This window comes from Chiloscyllium plagiosum, unplaced genomic scaffold (assembly GCF_037043375.1).
Source record: "Chiloscyllium plagiosum isolate Xiang-an unplaced genomic scaffold, Cpla_swu_hap1 HiC_scaffold_13, whole genome shotgun sequence".
Lineage (NCBI taxonomy): Eukaryota > Metazoa > Chordata > Chondrichthyes > Orectolobiformes > Hemiscylliidae > Chiloscyllium > Chiloscyllium plagiosum.
In genome coordinates, this window is record NW_028270151.1 from 61389072 (window position 1) to 61412288 (window position 23217).

The 23217-nt window shown below is 39.1% G+C and overlaps 1 protein-coding gene across 9 annotated transcripts in view; it reads right to left on the reverse strand.

Moving 5' to 3' along the window:
• The window catches only part of rsrc1 (arginine/serine-rich coiled-coil 1), a 480289-nt gene that overhangs the window by 212553 nt on the left and 244519 nt on the right, over positions 1 to 23217 (reverse strand). For all 9 annotated transcript variants that reach the window (XM_087993658.1, XM_087993663.1, XM_087993660.1 and 6 more), the window contains one exon: positions 6706 to 6757. In XM_087993658.1, the coding sequence (XP_087849784.1) occupies positions 6706 to 6757 (52 nt within the window). The remainder of the gene's footprint in view (positions 1 to 6705; positions 6758 to 23217) is intronic.

A 23217-nucleotide genomic window follows, 5' to 3' on the forward strand; every position in this document is an offset into this window, starting at 1 on the left:
ATGCTTAAATTAAGGTCACAAAAGGGAAATTCAAATACCAAATTTTTTTTTCCCAACTGAAACAGGTTTTTGTTTCCTACTTAAGAGTGTATGTGATCCATTATCTCCTTCAATTTTTCACTTTAAAAATAAGATGCCACACTTTATATATTTCATTTGAATCTCTCAGATTCAGGACTAGGATGATATATAACCCATAGTAGCTTTATCATATTTTGGAGAGTTAGGTTAAGAAATAAATGCTGACAGTTCCATGCAAATTAAACAAATTGTACCATTCAGCTCACAACCGTCACATCTATTTTGTAATTATACACTTCAAAATATATTAAAAGTACTGCAAGTTGTATATACAATTTAAGGCATGACCACAATGCTGTTCCATTGCTTTACTGGTAAGTTTTTTTTTCCCTTTGAGGGTGGAATGAAGAACTGAGACAAAAGCATACATACATTGCAAGTTCAGCCAGATTAGTCAACAAAAATTGCGTTCAATCAGATACCATATTTCAACGCAAACATTTTTCTTTCAGTTGCTTTTGCAGTTAACATTGATAGTATCCTTAACATGTATAAATAAAACTAATGCATTGATTGTGCACAGTAATTTTGCAAAAAAAAATTCAGCTTTCTAAGATAATACCAAGGCAACAGAAATCACTATCAAGGTGACAGAAAATTAGCTGCAATTTATAAAGGAGGAACAAGAAGTATGCATGTTAATGAGGTGTTTCACATTTTTTACGCATTATTTTCTCCTTCTTGAAGTAATTAACTCCTTGTGGTTTGCAGTGGGCTAAACAAAAGTGCCAGATTACCAATCACATGCCACCCAAGCGGCCATGTATTCATGTATAATTAATTATCTTTTTCTTGCTAATAATGGCAGCATGAACACAGTGGGACAGGTAGTGCAAGAAGCAAACACACAAAAAGAGTGAAAAACATGCTGAGCCCAGGATGAGGTCTCAGCATGTCCAAAAGAGATTGGAAAATATTAGTACACAGCCAGAGAATAGTACCTCCCAAGTACTTGCCATTTTGTATGCAGCTGCCAATAATCCCGTGATATGCACATTGATCCTCTTTCTCCTTTGCAGCCATGTCAATACCATGAAATTTCTGACTTCCAGAGTCATCAAATCAGCAAATGATTACACAGTAAATTACTGCCACGTTACCCATGTGGCTGAGAGAATAGTACACATCATTGCCAATGCTGAAGTCACTATACCCAGCCAATCTGGGCCTGTTACTGATGATGAAGCTACTTGTGTATGCCCACTTGCTTGAAAATTGGGAATGTCTTTGAAAATATGCAAGACTCTTCAATCAGTATTACACCATATTTCTTTACTAGTGGGTCAGCATTTCATCTAAACGTTTCTGCACACCAGAAAAGAAGAAACATTTGTTGTGGTAGCAATGATTGCAGTCAATGTCCGAACCATGTTTTGCTTAAAGATCTGCCTTGAAAGGGATACATAATCAATGCCAAATTATGCATAAAACATATGACAGTGAGGTAAATAAAATTGCTCCCTAGTAACTGTCTTGATCCTGATTATCAAGAAGTCTTTTGGGAGCAAATGGTGAAGTTGTTGGTTGGAGATTAGTTTGATCTCCAAAATGTAGGAAGAGATTGAAAATTTGGTTGTTAGGTTCAGAAGTGCATTGCTGTAATCTTTAAAAATAAATGCAATAGACAGCACTTAAAGATTGAGTCCGGTTCTAACCTCCACCACTTAGCTATTTGGTAATATACATCAGCAATACGTAAGAAAGGAGACACCCCAACTTGAAGAAAACAAGATTTGGAGGTGCCGGTGTTGGACTGGGTTGAACAAGGTCAAAAATCACAAGGCACGAGGTTATAGTCCAACAGGTAACCAGCACCTGCAGGAGGAGTGAGGCTCCAAAAGCTTGTGCTTTCAAATAAATCTGTTAGACTATAACCTGGTGTTGTTGACCTTTGACTCTGAAGAAAACAAGCTACCAGACAAGGATCAGATGAGCTCTCAGGGAACATGCTCAATTACAACCAACAAAAAGCAAGGTCCTGAAATCCTGGCTTTGGCAAGGTGGAAAGGTTACACTCAAAAAACTTTCAAGATAGGATAGAATCATGGCAGAGGGCTGGGCTGCCTAGCAATAACAGGATCTTTTTAAGGCATTACAATGCTTAAATTAGTTCAAAGTAAGGTAGCCTGATCCTCAATGTCCCTGAGGCACCTTCAAGAGGACTTTGGCATGAACCATTGTTCAATGCTGTTATCTAACATCAGGATCTTGAAAGCTTTGCCTTGAGACAATAATTGGAGAACTATAGAAATACAAGCACTCAATGTAACCAGATATATAAATACAGAATCACAGAACAACTACAGCACAGTACGAGGTCCTTGACCAGTTGTGTCCATTTTGGCCTCCAAAGGAGCAATTCATTTCATGCCATTCCTTGCTGCTTTTTCCTCACCACCACCACCAGGGATATATTTCCCTCCCCTCCCCTATCAGCGTTCCGAAAACACCACTCCCTCCGTGACTCCCTCGTCAGGTCCACACCCCCCACCTACCCAACCTCCACTCCCGGCACCTTCCCCTGCAACCGCAAGAAATGCAAAACTTGTGCCCACACCTCCCCCCTTACTTCCCTCCAAGACCCCAAGGGACACTTCCATATCCCCCACAAATTCACCTGCACCTCCACACACATCATCTATTGCATCCGCTGCACCCGATGTGGCCTCCTCTATATTGGGGAGACAGGCCACCTACTTGCGGAACGTTTCAGAGAACACCTCTGGGACACCTGGACCAACCAACCCAACCACCCCGTAGCCCAACACTTTAACTCCTCCTCCCACTCCACCAAGGACATGCAGGTCCTTGGACGACTCCATCGCCAGACCATGGCAACACGACAGTTGGAGGAAGAGCGCCTCATCTTCTGCCTGGGAACCCTCCAACCACAAGGGATGAACTCAGATTTCTCCAGTTTCCTCATTCCCCCTCCCCCCACCTTGTCTCAGTCAAATCCCTTGAACTCAGCACCGCCTTCCTAACCTGCAATCATCTTCCTGACCTCTCCACCCCCACCCCACTCCGGCCTATCACCCTCACCTTGACCTCCCTCCACCTATCGCATTTCCAAAACCCCTCCCCCAAGTCCCTCCTCCCTACCTTTTATCTTAACCTGCTGAACACACTTTCCTCATTCCTGAAGAAGGGCTTATGCCCAAAACATCGATTCTCCTGTTCCCTGGATGCTGCCTGACCTGCTGCGCTTCTCTAGCAACACATTTCCATCTCTGATCTCCAGCATCTGCAGACCTCATTTTCTCTTACAAGAGTCAGGAGTCTTGTAATATTCAGGGGCAAGCAATGCATATTGTTGGGACCAGAACTAATTATGGTCTTTGGTGAATTTTAAACTTTTAAGTTTTTAATTGCTGTGAAAATTGCAGGAAGCCATGGAAGATATATAACACTAGTATGATAATAGGTGAAAGCTGCTTTAGCCCTACAAGACCATAGTGTTGCTCTCTCATTAGAAAGAGACAACTGGTGGTGGCTTAACTCGAGAATCACCACATCTCAGGCAAGGAGAAAGATGGAGAAGGAAAGTTCTTCATGGTTACCTCAGCCAGCACAGGAATTAAACCTGCACTGTAGGCATCACTTACTGGCTATACATCCAACTGAGCTAACCGAACAAAGGCTGACACGAACTACGTTTTCCCTTTGTTGATCTTACAACAAGTTAGTGCCTCATTTAGTCAGAGCTAATTCATATCAGGTGCTGCAAAGAGAGTTAGAGAATGTTCCTGTCAGTAGTTGGCACCATGGTACACAAAAACATTGTTGGGGCATGATGAAATTATCTCCTGCTTACTATGGCCTCTGATGATTAGTACCTTATTTTCCTTACAGATATATGTGATACAATATCTTATGCCATGAAATACAGAAAACTCAACACACAAATTTGACAGAATCAAATTAATAAATTTGAGAGTTTAACTGCTTTTACATCATCAGAGAAACACAAAGTAAGCACCCAACATGATGCCAAGATTGGAATTCACTGCTTGTTTTCATATGTAATCGAGAAAGTACCTGGTTTAACAAAATTAAAAATTCAGGAGACGTGGCATGTAAATCTTTCTTAATACTTTTCTACGTTAAACATACCACACTGGTAATTTTCTTATCAAGCAAAAGTAAAAACAAAAGAAACAGAACAAAAAGGATTTGTGAATTGTTTTTTGCAAAGGAGTATCTATATACTGGCATTCAAAAGTTTCATAAAAAGTTACATTGATTAGCCGAGAGGTGACCAAAGCAACCTGGTCATAATTTTCTGAGAATCTCATTAATGTATGCCAGAAGGAATAAAGGAACATGTAAAATGTGCAAATCTTATGACCACTCTCAATCCAAAGGCAGCACCAAACAGACACTATGTCCCACCTTCGGCATAAAAAAATTGTGCTTCATGTACATTATTGACACACAGTAAGCAGGGATACGAGGTTTTCTAATTTTCGTGCAAATCATTCTAGTGACATAAAGATGCACCACACGATATAGAAAGTATAATTAATGACCTAATGAGAACAAAAGTAACCATAAATCTTTAGCACACCCCTACCGGTAGAACTGGAATTTCAAGGAATTCATGCGAGTTGGCGTTTTGTACGGGCCTTGGATTAATATAAGTAAATGCTAGAAAATTTCAAGGTAAGTTACACCAAATATAACATATCCAAGTATTTTGTACTCAGCATAAAAGCTAAGGGTGCATTAAGCCTTGATAATATAATTGTTTTGATATAAATCTGCTGAAAATTCAGGTTACTAAATCTACACAATACATTTGCATGGTGGTCTCCAATGTTTATTAACTGAAATAAAATGCACCTTTGTATACAATGGCTCAAATAGTCCATGGAGTGACAATCGCAATCCAGTTGCCATTCTGTTCCTATCTTTTTTCATTAGTTCTTGAACTCCATATTTCTGGCCAGGCACTCCGATCCAGGCTCCTTCAAAAAAGCGGAGCATCACTGAAATTAACACAATTCCCCCATAGCATAGGATAGCGAGAGGAAATCAACTATGCATCTTTTTGCAAAGTTAGTGTGCATTGTTCTGAGATTTAAATGTCCAGCAGCACAACAATAGAATTCCTTAGTTACTGTGAAAGACTAAGTTTGGAAGGTAAATGTGAGGTGACAGTTGGTTTCAGGGTTTCGGGAGCCAGGTGAACTAGCATTGTTTAGGGGTGGTAAGGAGCTATGGGTTCAGACTGGCAGTGATGAAACCTTTGGGCCAATGGGGGTTCAGGAAAGTGGAGGGAAGGAGTTCTCAGCTCCCAGAGGAGGGATGGAGAAAAGATGGAGTTGTGCTGCATTGGGAGGTCTGCTCTGAGGCTTTTGGCAGAGGACTGGGGATATAGGAGTTTTGAGAAGAGTCTCTATATGTGGTGCTCATGTATATGTGCGTGTGTGAGCGTGTGTTAGGTTTAGGGTTAGCTACTGAAAAGTCACATTGGATTTTTAATCTAACTTCTCATGGAAACTATTAATGGAAGCTAAGGGTGTTCTTCTTCAAAGGGTTCCAAGTGGTGTTTGAATTTTAAGTTGCAAAAAATAAAAATAACTTGGAAGTGCAAGTTCCTCAAAATCTTCAATTTCCAGAAAAAGTTCATGGTGTCAGCTGCATCTGCAATTCTACAGGGCCCCAAGGTGCAACTCCAGCCTGCAGTGATCTAGTGACTGTCTTGCCAATAGAGCCAGCTCCTACTCTACAGTTAGACTCTTTCTTCAACCTTACTGTATGTAACCCTACACACTCACAAGTCAAGTTCAAATTGCCATATCTTTAAAGAATATCAGTTACAGAAGTTTGTTTTCACCAAAATATGAGAAGTAGTGCAACAAAATATTTGTCCACATACTACAGTTGCAAACTACAAGTTCTTGACTGTTGCAATAAAAACCAAACAGGATGTGACAGTTTTACTTATGCTTCAAGAATACTGATTTTTTTAATAGATAATAATTTCAAAGCATTTCTGAGATAATCAGTAGACACTCACATGCAAATAGTAAAAACACTTCTGAATCAGGGAAAGGGGAATATGTTGCTAAAACATATCACATTAATGCATCTTTTATAAGTCAATGCATATTTTAAATTTAGAGCTTATACAGTCTAATATTTTTACACAATCTGTTCAGATATCTTATGACACACATAGAGGGAATGTCAGACTTGAACCCAGATGTTCTGGCCCAAAGGTAGGGATATCACCTCTGCACCACAGGAACCCTCCACTTATACAAACATTGTTTGAACTTTAACTTACAAAAAAGTTACAATAACTTGGCAAGCATATAAAAATGAAACTTACCACCAAAGAAAGATATTTCTCATATCATTTAACAACCAATTTCAGAACATGGTTCCAGCAAGCCAAATATCTGGGACTAATAGCTTTTACAAAATAATATATTGCATTATTTTTTGTGAGGCAAAGCTTATTTATCCGACTAAGAAATACATGCCGAATGAAAATGTAAACCATCTCCTGAAAACATCTACACAAATATGTGAAGGAAATTCAGTCTCTGATGGTTTCATATCATGTATGATACATCAGGAATAGAAACCAATAAGTACTTCAATACCATCACCTACCAGCAGCCTGGAGGACCAACTGTAATCTTGCTTTGGCTTGTTCCGCAGGAGACTGCAAAACAACAAAGACAAACACACATCAAAATAATGGATCTCTGTTTAATGATGACATTGTCCAAAGGATTTCCATTCATCAAGAAATAAAAGAACAAATGTGCATGACAATTCTTTGGGTAATCAAAAAGATTCAGCACTCAGGGAAATAGTTTAAATGATTGGTGAAACACCCGCACTTACATTTTAGAGTGGAATAGTATCACCCATAAAATTGAAAAACATTCACCAGCCAACACTAAACATCCTAGTTAAAACTCTTCACATAACTGAAAACTAGGTTTCCAGTTACACGTTTAAAACTTCTACAAAATAGTACTTAATGTATACCTGATTTTAACAATACTGTTTTAATACCTAAGAGATATGTAATACAATATATAAAAACATAATTAACTGTACTGTGACCAACATCTTGCACAATATGCATAGCCCATAAATCCAAAACTAAAAACAATACATTTTCACGTGCCCACTTGGGTGCTGCATCCATGAGAACAAAGTTCGAACAAATGAAAAAGATATTAAGTTTGCTTTAATTCTTTGTAGTTTGAAATCATTAGATTATTTAAGGATTTGCATAGTCAGTTCATACACATGTGCCACCACAGCTCCTTGTAATTCCATTCAGCAAAGAAATGTTCATATTTGCATAATCCTTCAAAGGCATCAGCCTCCTCCTCCCCCATGCAAATCCTCAGATTTAACACTACAGTTTCAAGTATTATTGAAATTACACTTTCTGTAACTTTGTGAGATGCAAATACATACACAATTTGGAATAATAGTTTTGCTAAGACAACTCTGAGAATATAGAAACATTATGGAGATAATGTTAAAAGCATCAAAATGTATACTGTAAGTGTTTTAGATACTTTACAGAAAAGCACAGTATAATGATATGCTTCTGTTATGCAATTTTTCCCTTTCCCTCAGCTTCTATAAACACTGGATCCTTGTAAGGATACACATCCAGTCTTTTGCTAACTTGTCACAACAGCCATTTCTTAATGATTGTTCTGGAGGCAAGACTAACTGACTATTCGAAAACAGGAGCCTTCACATTCAAGCTAGACCATATCGCATCTAACCAAGTGTAGTTAAGTCATTAATTAGCTTCTCAAGGGCATTTGTTCTCAAACCTGAATTGCTGAGGCTCAGAATCCTTCACTTTCTATCTACCTGAAGCAAGTTCATCATTTATAAAGCACAATTCAGAATTACGATGGAATTCTCCGCACTTGCCTGGATGAATGCAGGTCTAAAAACACTCAAAATACTGGGCACATCCTGGACAAAGCATCACCACATTCAGAAATATTCATTCCCTCCATAACCAATTCTCAGTAGCAGCAATGTGCTCCATTTACAAGACACACTGAAAAAATTCACCAAGGCTCCATTGACAGCACTTTCCAAACCCACGACACTATCATCTGGAAGGAAAACGGTAGCAGATACATAGGAATATAACCAGCTGTAGGTTCTCCTCCACGCAACTCACCATCTTGACTTGGAAATACATTACTGTTCCTTCAGTATGGTTGCGCCAAAGTCCTGGAACTCCTTCCCTAATGGTTTGGTGGATCGAGCTTCATGAAATGAACTGCAGCAGTTAAGAAAGACAGCTTACGAACCTTTTCAAAGGTAGATAGGCAATAAATGCTGGCCTAGCCTGCAATAGTCACATCCCATCTAACTGAAATCAGGTAACATTTGAAAAGAAGGTGGTGAGACTTGGTCCTAATAAACACATTTTGAGCAAAGGCATATTAATATTGTACCTTTACATAATCTCAGAACATGGAGAGAAAGTGAGGGCTGCAGATGCTGGAGATCAGAGCTGAAAATGTGTTGCTGGAAAAGCGCAGCAGGTCAGGCAGCATCCAAAGAACAGGAGAATCGACGTTTCGGGCATAAGCCTGAAGAAGGGCTTATGCCCGAAACGTCGATTCTCCTGTTCCTTGGATGCTGCCTGACCTGCTGCGCTTTTCCAGCAACTCATAATCTCAGAACATCCCAAACCACTTGACAGCGAATTAAGTGCTCTCAAAGCAGTCACTGTCACAATGAAGAAATGGAGATCACTAATTGTGTAAAGCAAGTTCTGACAAACAGTAATGTGATGAAGACCAGATTGCTTTTGCACTAATGATTTAAGGATAAATGAATAACTCATTGAATAACTTACAATGGACCCTACCCTCTCAAAATCAAGTAAAATATACCACCACCTCAATCAGTAACGTATACATAAAAATACTTTGTCTTTTCTCACAACTATAGCGTGGGAAGCATACAAAGTATGCATTTATGTCCATTCCCACAGACATTTTTCCTGAAACAGGTCCTTAGCTTGTCACGAGAGGCTGCAGCTTGAGAAGTGCCATTCCACATTAGGAGACTCTCCTGGTCTTACCTCCTCTCATAGGCGAAGCAGAACATTTGATAAGATTGATAGCCGATTGATAACCAACCTGCCGGCCATGTTACAATGCACATTTCTGCAACATCTAATTCTGGAGCTTCCTGTTCAGAGGCAAGATCACTACAATGACATCACAAACCACTTCATCATCAACCATCGCTTCAAGACAACAATGGGGCATTAGATGCACTTATGTCTCTTTCAAAATATAATTTACAACAGTCAAAAAATAATAGAATTCTTCACTATTTCTCAAGAGTAATAGGTTTAAGCTACCCTGATCTTTGTAATTAACTTGGGAAATGCTAAAATATGTATGAATATGCTGGATAACACAAATTAAATGAACCAGATTTTACATTGGGTTTTTTTCAAAGCCTGTTTGGCTTTGGTCAAATCGTTTTCATATGGCACGCATGTAAACATGTAATTTACAGTTGGCATGTGAAGAAGACACACAATGAAAACTATGCCTAAAACTTACAGCAAACCATGTGGAAACAAGTGAACAGAGCTGAACTTTGAAAGCTGATCAATCAATTGGATTAGAAATTACTATAGAAACAAACCATTAGTCATCCAATTTCTTCACCTTTTGTACTGAAAGTTGATTTTCAAGCCCCAAATAATGCTACATATTCTGCAGAACATCTGGGATGCATGTAAAGAGTGTAAGTTGGTAAGTAGCTCCTGAAACAATTAAAGTTCTACTTAATTGATAGATTCAGGTTTACGTAGCAGAATCCGAATCTGAAAATGTATTACAATTATAAAGTTAATGTTGAATCAGGTACAGAAATCAAAGAAAAGGAGAGAGGTAGAAATACAGGATTAAGGTAGAGAATACAGTGAAAGAAAAAGTAATTTTTAAAAAAATCTCCAACAATGGTGAAAATCTATATGTCTACAAACATTCTATATGTGTGTAAGCAAAGTGACAGGCAAGTTGTCTGGCAGCAATTAAGATTTATCACAGCCTTAAAAAGGGTGCTTACACTGGACTGGACAAGGCAATTTTTGGCAGTGAGTTTCATTCAACATGTTGGAGTCAGGGCAGGAACTTCAAATATTTCAATATATTCAAATGAGGGGCCAACAGCAAGACGCTACTTATAAGTAGTTTATGGAGCAGTAGTGTACTTTTGCAGTATCACGCATATTTTCTGCTTTTATTGCAGGACTCCAACAGTAGCAATTTTTTATTTGAAGTTCAAAATATTTTATATATTCATTGGTTTAGATTCCATAGAAACATAGAACAGGAGTAAAAGTAGGTTATTTGGAACATACCTCTCGAACATAAGCAAGCAATGCTATGCAATTACTATTCCCATATAAAGTTTACTTGCCTGCAAGTATTGAGAGTAATCAGATCATCAGAATTTTCCCAGGTTCTCTGCATTACCTGCTGATGACTGGCAGTATGTGCATGACTGTGGGGGGGGCACATTTGCTAAATTCCAAATGTAAATGATTTTTAAAATAATGTCGTTATCACAATTGCTGCTAGACAAATTCTCTGGTTTTGAAAATTACATTTTCTAAGTTTCAAGTGTTATGCACCAAGCCAGACCCCCTCAAAATATTTCAAGAAGATAGTCGAGACCTTAACATTTTCTTACATGAAAGGCAAGTGTGAAGTGGATATTCCAGGTGTGAAGCAGCTGGTCAAATCACTTGGCTTTAAGCAAAACAGAATTTATTTAAACACCAAATTTGAAACACGAACGAAAGAAAACAGAACTTAGAATAACTTAACTGTTTGATAACTCAAGTGACTCAGTATTACAGCTTAACTAAACAGCGGTTCCAATTCCCGCAACATCCCATAAACATACCCCTTGGCAAAAGGTAAATTCCAACAAGTTCTTACAGGCAGGAGAATTTTAGAGAGAAAAGTCAGCCAGGGATCATCTGAAGCATGGAACCTTGTTGTGCTGTAGCAACTTCTGACTGCCTGCTACTAGCAGCTTCTCTGCTACAACTAAACCAAACCATAAAACTGGGAGAACTGGTAACTCTTCTGCAATTGTAAACTAGGATCTTTCCAGACATTTTGGCACCTCTGCCTTTAAAACCTCTCAAAAAAACCTAAGGACAAAATAACCTTGTAAAAGTGATAGCATCATCACACAAAATTACCCCCTTCAGAATGTAATTAATGCTTGCCATTTTAAAAATATTTATTTTGTCATCAGTTCTATCTCACTTGTATCTCTGTCACAAGCCTATCTTTCACCCCTCTTTTTATTTCACTTTCTGTACATACTTTACTTCTAAGTTATATTTCTTGGTTTAGACACGATGGATTGGATTTTGGAAACCCTCTTCCAGCCAAATCATAGGCAGGTACGCTTAGAATCTTTTTCCATCTTGACATCTCTCGGCCTCCACACCATTTTTAATGAAGCAGGTTGAGCAGATTGACAGCAATCTATCTGCAAGCAGTGGGTAGTTTATAAACATAATTAACAAGTCTATTCAAGCTAATGATCTGGGTGACTGGAAAATTCCAGTCTGCTGAGAACCCCCAAGCATGCAGAATCCAGCAGATTTTTGGAGACAGCAACTCAGGGGCCACCACTCTGGGATCAATTTATGTACTAACCCTCGCCCAACCACAGCAGCCATACCTCCATTGCTACTTGGGGCTCATTTTCCATATTGTGATTCAAAAGCTGAAGACGTTTCCTTTCACAAACAAAAGTTGCCGAAAAGGTGACTACACATTGAGGAGTTGCCAAAACCTCTCTGTCTTAATTGGCAACAAGCCATTAATTGGCCAGGTGCAGGATTGGGATTGAACTTTAACCCCAACACAAGAAGCCTACCCTCAGAAGGATATTCCAGCTGTCTCAGTGAAATATCTTCAATGTGATTATTTGAAGAGTCATGCTGCTGCTTGTCTGCAGACTACAGATTCCCTGCAGAGGGCGCCTCATTGCTTCAGACAGTCGATAACATTGCCATTTTTCAGGAACACTTGAAATATCTGTGGACAATTGTCAGCGTAGTAAACAGCAAACAACATTCTTTTACGGCTGACTGCAAAATCCAGCCATGACTGAATGTGGCTTCATATCTTTCAGGCAGTACAGAATTGATTACTGCAATTTACAACAACATTTTTTTTTGCACCTCCCCTCTGGTCAATTATCCACCAAAAACTCTCACTAATTTGAAATCTGTGCATAGATGGTTCCACTATCTTCTGTTTTTATGCCTAACCCTAAGTTCATAGCATTCCAGATGTCAAGATACAAAATGTGCACAGGCATTCAGAAAACACATATGTTTCCTACCTCTTTCCTCTTGTTTGAAAACCAACAAAAGGGAAATAGACGACAGAACATTAATGATATCCTGCCAAAGTATGAATTTTAATTAGTCAATACAAAGTAGTTGAAAAAGAATTCAACTCTATAGCTGAAAAGAAACTTGCAAGAAAACTCCTAAGAGCAACCATATTAAATCACAGGTGCAATGACAATGTACCTGCAATTTTTTTTAGATATTCAAAAAGTCCAACAGTAACTCTCCTCTAGCCAGAACAGGGGCAGGTGTGATTAGATTAGATTAGATTACAATACAGTGTGGAAACAGGCCCTTTCAGCCCAAGTCCACACCGACCCGCCGAAGCACAACCCTCACATACCCCTACATTTACCCCTTACCTAACACTACGGGCAATTTAGCATGGCCAATTCACCTGACCTGCACATCTTTGGACTGTGGGAGGAAACCGGAGCACCCGGAGGAAACCCACGCAGACACGGGGAGAACGTGCAAACTCCACACAGTCAGTCGCCTGAGGCGGGAATTGAACCCGGGTGCTCAAACAAAATTTCTTGAACCTTTCGTCCAGGGTGTTAGTTTGCTGACATCTCTAAAAGAAAAATTACCTAGAATTAATTTACTAAAAAGTATACTTTGTGCTTATTTTTTTGGAACAGTCCCACTGATGTCAAGCAAGATTCAAAAGAAAGTGCAAACCATATTGAATTAGAGAAAATTAAAGTTGGCTCAGCAAAATGCCAAACTGATAATTAATTAAGCTGCACTTGCACAAGAAAAGTTTCTTCATGGGCTGCAATTCCATGGCAGTGTAACCCTAAGTGGAACTATTAATACAGATCTAAGTAGTGTTAACAACATATAACATCTACAGTGATGATAGTTTGGAATACAGGCAGTCCCTGGAATGCAAACAGGTTCTGTTCTAGAGTCCATTCTCAATTGAATGGTACACACGTCGGAACACAATGCATGATGATGGAAAACATCTGTTCAGAAGTACAGGAAGTGTTTGTATGTCAGAGCTTCAAACTTACAACCATGTATGGAATAGCAGTGGTAAGTACAAGCATTATAAATTGGCAACATCCTGCATACACAAAGTATTTTCAAATCAAATCCATACATTATTGTACATAAAAATGTCATGTATGAATTAATTTCCAAAATATGATAAGACAGAAAAGTTTGAATGAATTTACATTACAGTTAAACTGTATTCCCTGGTTCCTCAGCACTAAGTACACTCCTGCTTTTGAAAAACACAAATGAAAGTATCTTTGAATGGAATGTATTTCCCTACCAAACCCCTCGCAAAAGGATGAAGTGCATAACCTGGTCACACAAATTATTTGCACTACAAGTATCATTCTCAGGCATGGATTGAAATACCCTGCCATTTGAAATAACTAATCCTTGATTCTGCCTTTGCCATTTCTTTATATATTTACTGAAGTATTTTCCCTGTGGCTACTTTGAACTGACAGCTAAAAATAGAATTAAAACGTTTAAGAAAGGACAAATGCATTTCCATTTGTTCCATTTGGTTATTTTGCTCACTACCAACAATAATTTAAATGTTAAACAAGATTGTGGACTTATATGGGCAAATTCATCAATAAGTTTCACGTATCTAATTACTTTTCCTTGCCCTGAAACTCAAACTCCAGTTCACAACTAATATCTAGTTGTGAATTTTGCCTCTAACACAACTGTTCACATATCTAGTTATATATACAAACCTTTACGTACCATAAGGAAAATTTAAATTCAAATACCCTGACTTTGTTCACAGTGGTGCAGGGATAGTGTTAATTGCTGACGACAAGAAAAGGTCCTACAAGCTAGGATGTTGACTTCCCCGATTTAGCACCGACTTTGCTTCTGATCCTATCTGCAGGAAATTTCTAACAGTAACCAATTCACAGACTGAGCTTACCAAATCTGTCCTACAGAACAATCCTCTTAACCCAGGAATCTATTGAATGAATCTCTGTTACATCTCTCAAAGCCAAAAATCAACTTCCTTAGGTAAGAAGAATAAATTGTAAATATTATTCCAAATTTGCTCTCACCAAGGCTTGATTTAGCTGTATAGACACTTCTTTATTCTTGTGCCCCAATTCCATGATAATAAAAGCAACAAAGTTCTTTGTGTTCCTAATCGTTTCCTATACATGCATGTTAGCTTTCTGTGATTTGTTTATGAGAACATCCAGGTCCCTTTGAACACCAAAGTTTTCCAGTCTCTTATCATTTAAAACATGATTTGCTTTTCCAACGAGAGTGTATCATTTCACATTTCCTGGCAGTACCTTACATCGGTCATGCTCTTGCCAACTCTCTCAGTCAGTCAGTCTCTTAGCAGTCACTTTGCTTCTTCTTTAAAGTCAATTTTAATATAATTTCCAACAGTTCATGGCCAAGAACTAATCAAAATGCTCCACTGTCCAGAGAGATCATTCTAGTATTTTTTTGTGTAGTTTTTGCTGTTCTCAAGAGATGAGAATTTCTGGTCAGGCCTATACATATTTCCTATCCTAATTGCTCAACAAGGCGACGGTGAGCCATAATTTTGAACCGCTGTGTGATAAAGGTACTCCATGTGAGCATTGCCCGTGAGGAAGGAATTTCCACAGTTCTGATCCAATGATGAAGGAGTAGACGAACTGGTGAGTTAAAGTTTTCCCATGTGCCCGCTGCTCTTGTTCTTGTTGGCAGAGGTCACAGATTTGGGAGAAACTTGCAGTGCATTTCGTAGATAGCATACAGTTACACATTGTGCAAATGATGGATTGAGTGAACATTTAAGTTGGCAGTTGAGGTGCCAATCAAGCAGGTTGTTTACAGTTGAGCATTTTTCCAATGCATCCATTCCGCCAAATGGACAAAATTCCACTACGCTTCTGATTGTAGGGGATGAAAATGTTTTGGGACCACCACATAATACCAGCTTCTAACCTACTCTTGAAGCCACAGCTTTAATGTAGCTAGTCCAGTTTAGCTTCTTGTCAATGGCAAACTCCACAGGTTGCTAATGATGAGGAAAGCAATGATGTCAGCATAACTGAACATGAAAGTAGGTCGTTAAATTCAATGGAGACTGCCATCACCAGGCACTTGTGTGGTTCAGTTATAACTTACCAACCATCACACAAAGCTTGAATGTCATCTTACTGCACAAACTGCTTTGACATCTGAGGAACAAAACTGCCTAGGCATCAGTGAAAATCCCAATTCTGACATTATGATGCAGGCAAGCAGCAGGTAGTGTCACAACTCCAGAGGATGGCACATTGGAAATCCGGCCCATAATCTCCAGAATTATCACAAAATTTAAAATGACAGATTTTGAATTAAATGCACAAAATTCCCCTATTATCTGATTTTCAGACCAGACTGATAAAAGCACGGACCAAGTCTCCATATATCAAGAACTAATACTTATCACAAGTAATTAGACTCCAACTGCAGGTAAGAATTTATAAACCATCAGTATATAACCTTACTAAGTGAAATGCTAATTCACTTATATACCCCCACTTACGTACAAAGCTAAAGGTAAAGGCTCCATAGTTCAACCAGACCACAGAGCTACTCACTCATTTGAGAAAGACAACTGGTAGTAGTTTAATCTGAGGGTCACCACACCTCAGGGGAGGGGAGAGGTTGAGTAGGAGAATTCTTCAGGGTAATCTCAGCTGGTGCAGGAAATGAACCCACACTTTTAGCATCACAAACCCTGTTATTTGGCAACTCAGCAAATCCTTAAATACATAAATAAACAGAGTAAAGTAGATTCTTAAGAAAAATTCTGTTGGATTCAAAACATTAACTTGATTTATCTCTCCACAGATGCTGCCAGACCTGCAGAGTTTCTCCAGCACCCTTTAAATCCCTTCAGATTTCAAGCATTCACTGTATTTTGCTTTTGTATATATCATATTAGAGAAAAATACATCTTAAGCAGAGGAGAACCAGAAGGCAATACAAGATTGCTGAGATGATTCGTGTTGTCAGAATGTTGCTTATTAGTCATCTTTCTTCAGACGCTTCCACTGGTTTGCAAGACACACAGGTGGCTGGTTAGCATATAAAAGTTCTCTGACTTATCAAGCAGAAGTCACATCTTACAATAATTGTTGAAGGAAAGATGAACTGGCTTTCTTCTTAAAATGGGTTTTTTTCCTGCTGAGAACAGAAAGGCAACTTCCAAACTGGCAGAATCAAATCCCTTCTTCTTATCTTGTTCCCAGTCCCAAGCTATTCAGCTACCTAAGAACCAATTACATGGTTGTAGGCAGGCAAAAGGTTGTTGTCATCAATAACTGGTCACTAGTCCATAGACCTATCGACTTCTCATTGTCACCCAGCTGCATCTCTGCACCTTGGCTCCAATTCATCTGCAACCACTTCAATTAGATTATATTACTTACAGATTAGATTACTTACAGTGTGGAAACAGGCCCTTCAGCCCAACATGTCCACACCGACCCGCCAAAGTGCAACCCACCCATACCCCTTCACCTAACACTGCGGGCAATTTAGCATGGCCAATTCACCTGACCTGCACATCTTTGGACTGTGGGAGGAAACCAGAGCACCTGGGGAGAATGTGCAAACTCCACACAGTCAGTCGCCTGAGGCGGGAATTGAACCCAGATCTCTGGTGCTGTGAGGCACCAAAGATAAATATGGGTTTACTCGGCAGTCCATTCAGCAGATAATGCACTAATTTCAGCCACAATTTCATTGAAAACGCTGATTTTCTTCAGGTAGAAGTCCAGCTCATTTTGTTTAAAGACTGAGTTACTTTTGCTCAACCAACAGCAGCTCTCAGTTAAATCAATTCCCAAGTGTACAATCTTCAGCAATATGGCATACTTCTTTATTGATCTTCAATTAGTAAGTGTGAAGGATTATCGGGCGGGGCAGGAAGGCGGAGTTGAAGGTGAGATGAGATTAGCTGTGATCGTTTTGAAGGGAGTAACAGGCTGCATGGGTTGAACTGCCTACTCCTACTCTTAGTTCTTATGTTCTTATAACCTTCTCAGCTCTGTTCATGAGAGGCTGGGTGGTATAGATGAACCAGTATTATATTTACTAGACCTTCACCGAAAACTCTCCAATTATGGCCATCTTTGGTATATTGCTTACTTTAAGTGACAGACGTAGCTAGAACAGACTTGTACTTATTTACTTACTATCAGCTCTTGAATCCAGCCTTTGATTCTTCAGCCAGTTTGAGTTGCACCTCTGGCTGATATGAGCTCGGATGACTATGTCTGTCATCTGGTTTCAAACAGCTTCAGTTTCCCCAAAAGTCTGAAGATCAGTTTCCCTACAAACTTGAAATTTCAGTTGCAAATTTTGAAACTAGGGTCAGTGCTCCCAACAGAATAATTAACTAATCAGCTGCTCAGACAACACATTCTCCACTGATTCCACAAGCCACAGATTCCACCACAATATGTGTCATGAAAAGATGAATTTTCAATATAGACTGGTAAGAATATGATTAAGTAGGTGGTCAGCTTACATTATTTCTCTCACCACCTACTCAAACTTTATTTGGCAACTACTTCCTTCAGGACTCAACTAGTCTGTCAGTATCAATGCTAGAGAAGCAGTTTTGGGATGAACATTTAAAACACCCAAGCAGGGTTCATTATATATTTTCTACCCTATTAATTTTTACATTATAATTAATATTAACATTATCATATTATTAATTTCAATTTGGAGTCTCCTCAACATTTCATCAGTTGAAGGAGGGTATCATGCAGTAACTGGCGGAATCTTCCATCGTTACAAGATGAAACACCACCTCATAGGCCCTGAAATTCATGTATTATGAAGCTAAAGGCGTGTACTTTACCTTTAAGAGAGAGTGAATGTTGTTTTGCACTGAGAACTTACAAGCACCTATCATATGACTAGCCAGCAATCTGAGTGTACTGGAAAATTGAAAATATGTCGCATTTGGCTGTAAAACAGATACCTGAGTTGGTTGCTATTTTGGCAACAATTGAATTTAACCAATCAGTTCAAGTTATGCCCCAGGATACTAAAACCCAATCGATTTTGAATTTACTGTTTTCGCAACATTAAACCAATGAGACAATCTGACATTGGGGGGAAAAAAAGTGGCAGGCAGAGAGTAAACTGCCATTGAGAGAGAGACTGCATTCAATACGCTCTCTATCAAAGATACCTTTTTCATATAAAACATCGTTGTAGTAAAAGATAGAAGACGACCAAGAGAGATCTTCTGCCGAAAGAAGGACACCAGTGACAACAACCACTGTGTGGTTTTGAAATTAAGTTGATGTAATTTTAATACGGGTTTTTATTGGCACAGTATATTGTTATAAAGTTGGAGGTAGATAACAAACATTTAAGAGAAAGGAGACTTAGAGTTGTAAATAGTCATTGCTTAATGTTCACTTTTAGAGATAAGGAATAAATTGATATTTTCTTTAAATAGTGGAGTTTGGGAGTTCTCTGTCATTCATACTTTAACAGGTTACAATGCAACGTGAGCTTTCCTGGGTGTTTGGTTTAATTAACAGAAGGGTTCACCGCTGTGTCGTAACACGTCTCCCAATTTTATGTTACTGTGCAGCGACCTAATTGAACCTGTCTTGCTTATGAGAGATAGCAAATTCAGCATTGGTGTGCAAGAGTCAGGGGCAATGGTTAAAAGATATGCTCTGTGAATGCAACTATCAGTATTCCATGACATATTTTAGGATTGTTCTCCCATTTTTCAAATAGCTCTCATATTTCAGTAAGGAGATTCTTTCAGTCTTTCAGGGTCAAAAATAGAAATCGCTGGCAAAACTCAGCAGGTCTGGCATCATCTTGGAAAGCAGAGTTATCGTTTCAATTCCAGTGACTCTTCATCAGAACTGATAGCAGCTATGAAAAGACAAGGGTATGGTGGGGGGAGCCCAGGTAGTTGGAGATAGAGCCAAGACAAAGAGAGAGATATGAAAGGGATAGGCAGACCAGGGGATTATTGATAGTAGGCAAGCTGAATCAGTGATAAGGAGAGCTGAGAGTAGGACCGAATGGGTAGGCTGTGATGAAAGCAAAGCGTATGTGAGAATAAGACAGAGTGGAGGAGAACTGGGTGTTGGTTGTCATATGATGACAGAACTGGGATATTGTAGTGGGTGAAAAAAAATGGAAAGTCAGAATCAGGCTCAAAAGTTATTGAACTCAATGTTGAGTCCTAGAGGCTGCAGGATCCCCATGTGGAAAATGAGATGTTGTTCTTCCAACTTGTGTTAAACCTCGCTGGACACTATAGCAGACCCATGGATTAGACTCAATGAAGTGCAGGCAAATCACTGTTTCACCTGAAAGGTAGGCGGCAGTGGTGGTGATGGGGTGGTGGTGGGGGGGAGCTCCAAAATTTCCACCTTCTTCCTCACCTGACAAATCCCCATTACCCTAACTGACAGGACCCTTAACCATGTCTGTTCCTTTCCCACTCTTCTGCCCTCACTCCTCCTCTTCCTTCCCACAATTGGTTTGTACCGCCATACTGCACACTCATTGCTGGATACGTTCCCTAAAATAAATATAACTGTTTCAAAAAATGTATAAAAATCATGGCAGAAAGTAGGCTTTGCTGTCACTACAACCAAACCATAACTCAAGTTAGTCCATAGAATCATAGACTCCCTACAGTGCAGAAAGAGGCCATTCGCCCCATTAAGTCAGCACAGTGGTTCAGTGCTTAGCACCACTGCCTCACACACCAGGGACCCAAGCTCAACTTCACTTTAGGTGACTGTCTATGTGGACTTTGCACATTCTCCCAGTGTGTGCATGTGAGAGTTTCTTCTGGGTGCTCCAGTTTCTTCCCACAGTACAAAGATGTGCAGGCTAGGTGAATTGGCCATGGGAAATGCAGGGTAACAGGGACAGAGTGAGAGGGGTGGGTCTGGGTGGGATGCTTTTTGGAGGGTCAGTATGGACTCAATGGGTTGAATGGCCTGTTTCCACTCTGTAGGGATTCTATGAGTCTGCATTGGCCCTCAGAAGAGCATCCCAGACCCCACAGCCAATCCCATAACTGTACATTTTACATGGCTATTCCACCTAACCAGCACACCTCGGACCGTGGGAGGAAACCAGAGAGCCAGGTGAAAACACACCCAAACTCCACACAGTCTGTCACCCAAGGCTGGAATTGACCCCAGGTCCCTGATTTCATGAGACAGCAGTGTCCGTCACTGAGCCACCATGCTGCCCATTTGCTGACCACTGAGCCACAGTGCTTCCTGTCTGTATCAACTTCAATAAACCTAACTAACCGTTTACTATCTGGCCATCAGTTTCCCAACGTCACTCAATGCAGATTTTGTACTGGAGGACTCCTAATATTGTACCTATATTTAACAATGGAGCTAGGGATACACCAAACAATTATAGGGCAGTCAACGTAACCTCCTTCATGGGAAAATTATCAGAATCAATTTTGAAGAGAGGATTACTGTTAATTTCAAAGATATGGAGCAAACAAGCATAGTCAGCATAAAGTTGTTGTGGGGAGATCATATTTGACTAATTTGGCTGAATTTTTTAACAAGTAACAAGGAGGACTGATGAGGGTAATACAGTTGATGTGATACAAATTGATTTAGAGAGGCTTTTGACAAGGCCTGAAAGGGCAGAATGGTCATAAAAAAAAGGTCACGGGATCAAGGATATATTGTGATCTGGGTACAAACTTGGTTTGGTGACAGGACCAAAAGATAGTGGTTGATGAAGCTTTTATAGCAGGAAAGCAGTTTCCATGAGGTTCTACAGGATTTAGTGCTGGCTCCTGATTTTTGTTTATATCTTTATGACTTGGACTGAAATGTTAGGAGCAAGGACAAAAAGTTTGCAGATGGCACAGAAATTGGCAATGTAGGAGGACTGAACCCGTAGGTTGCAGGAAGATTGGACTAATTGGTGGGTATAAAATTGGCAAATGGATTTCAAACCAGGGAAGTGCAAGATCGTGGATTTGGAGAGGTTAAAGGAATATTTAATAATGATAGGATATTAAAATGTGCAGATGAAGTGACAGAACTTGGTAGTGCTTGCTTGTTGATTGCTGAAGGTATTTGAAGAAAAGTTGATAATGAGCTTCAGAAGGTATATGGAATACTTTGCTTTTTTTTGGCAAGACATAGAATATAAGAGCAGGGAGGCAATGCAGCAGCTATATAAAACATGAATTTTGCCAGTTTTGATCATCTCATTACAGAAAGGACATGACTGTCTAGAGAGGGTACAGGAAAGCTTGACAAAAATGTTGCCAGGACTGGAAAATTGCACCTATGAAGAAAAATTAGATAGGCTGAGATTATTTTCCTTGGGACAGTCCAAACTGAGGTGAGATTTGATTGAAGTGTAAAAGGTTGTGAGGAGTCTGGGTAGAGTGGATGGGAAGGACTAATTTTCCTTATCAGAGAGGTAAGTGACTAATGTGCATAGATTTAAATTGTTTGCTAGAAGAATTAAACATGAATGAGCGAAACATTTTTTCTGCTAGAGAGGTAGGAGTCTCAAACTTGCTGTCAAAAAAGTAGTAGAGACAGAAACCCTCAACTCATTTAAAAGGTATCTGGACGTGCACCTGAAGATCTGTAGCTTCCTGGTATACAAACCAACTGAAAATTGGAAATCAGTAATGTGGTTTATTTCAGTACACACAGACACAGTAGGCAAAGCCTCCTTCTGCACCACAATCTTTTCTGAATGTTCCAAGTATCTTAAGAGGACAAATGTGCAGGGTGTGGGGAGAGGGCAGGGGTGAGGCAGTAATGAAATAACCCTTACGTTGGCCAGCATAAACACGATGGGTTGTTGGTTGTAATGATTCTACAATTTGGTGATTCTAAATCAGGTACTATTCTGAAAAGAGTTATGTACAGTTGTTTTGCGTACTTTGTACACATAAAATACAACAAAGAATGTAATGATCTACCTTTAAAATTTGATAACTTATTGTTTGCTAAAATAGCTTTGAGATCTGTAATAATAGAAAGGCACCACATGTGTGTTCTAAGGAAGAGTCACTGGACCTGCAATATTAACTGACTTCTCTCCACAGATGATGCCAGATCTGCTAAGCTTTTCCAGCAATTTCTGTTTTTGTTTCTGACCATTTAAATGTAATAAAACTAAGAACTGCTGATGCTGTAAATCTGAAACAAAAACAAAATGGAATGAAATAAGGCTACATTCAAAATCTGTATATTCACAGAAGTGAGAATCCAAATTAAAAACGGCAAAATTATTTAAAATGGAAGGCCTGCTAATTCCAGATAAATTAACTCCATTGTTGGTAAAGCAGTTGCCCAAAACTTTATGGAGTGCAACAATACCAAATTTAGCCTTTACCTACCAAAAGAATGGTAACACAAGATCTGTTACAGATACAGTTTAAAATTAAGAATGCAATTCAGCAAAATATCTTTAACTTGCTTCATGCGCCATTATAACAGAGAAATGCTGACCTCCTGGAAATGCATTTTACTATCAGAGACCAATTTATTCCAGCATTTCTTTAAAAAAAGAGTAGGTGCATAATAATGTGATTTATATTGGCTTTGCATCATTTCTCAAACTTCATGACCTTTAAAATTGTCCCAAACTTTTATTTCCACTTATTATTCTGAACAGATTTCATTACATATTTTAAATGTAAACAACTCTGAATAATGATCTGG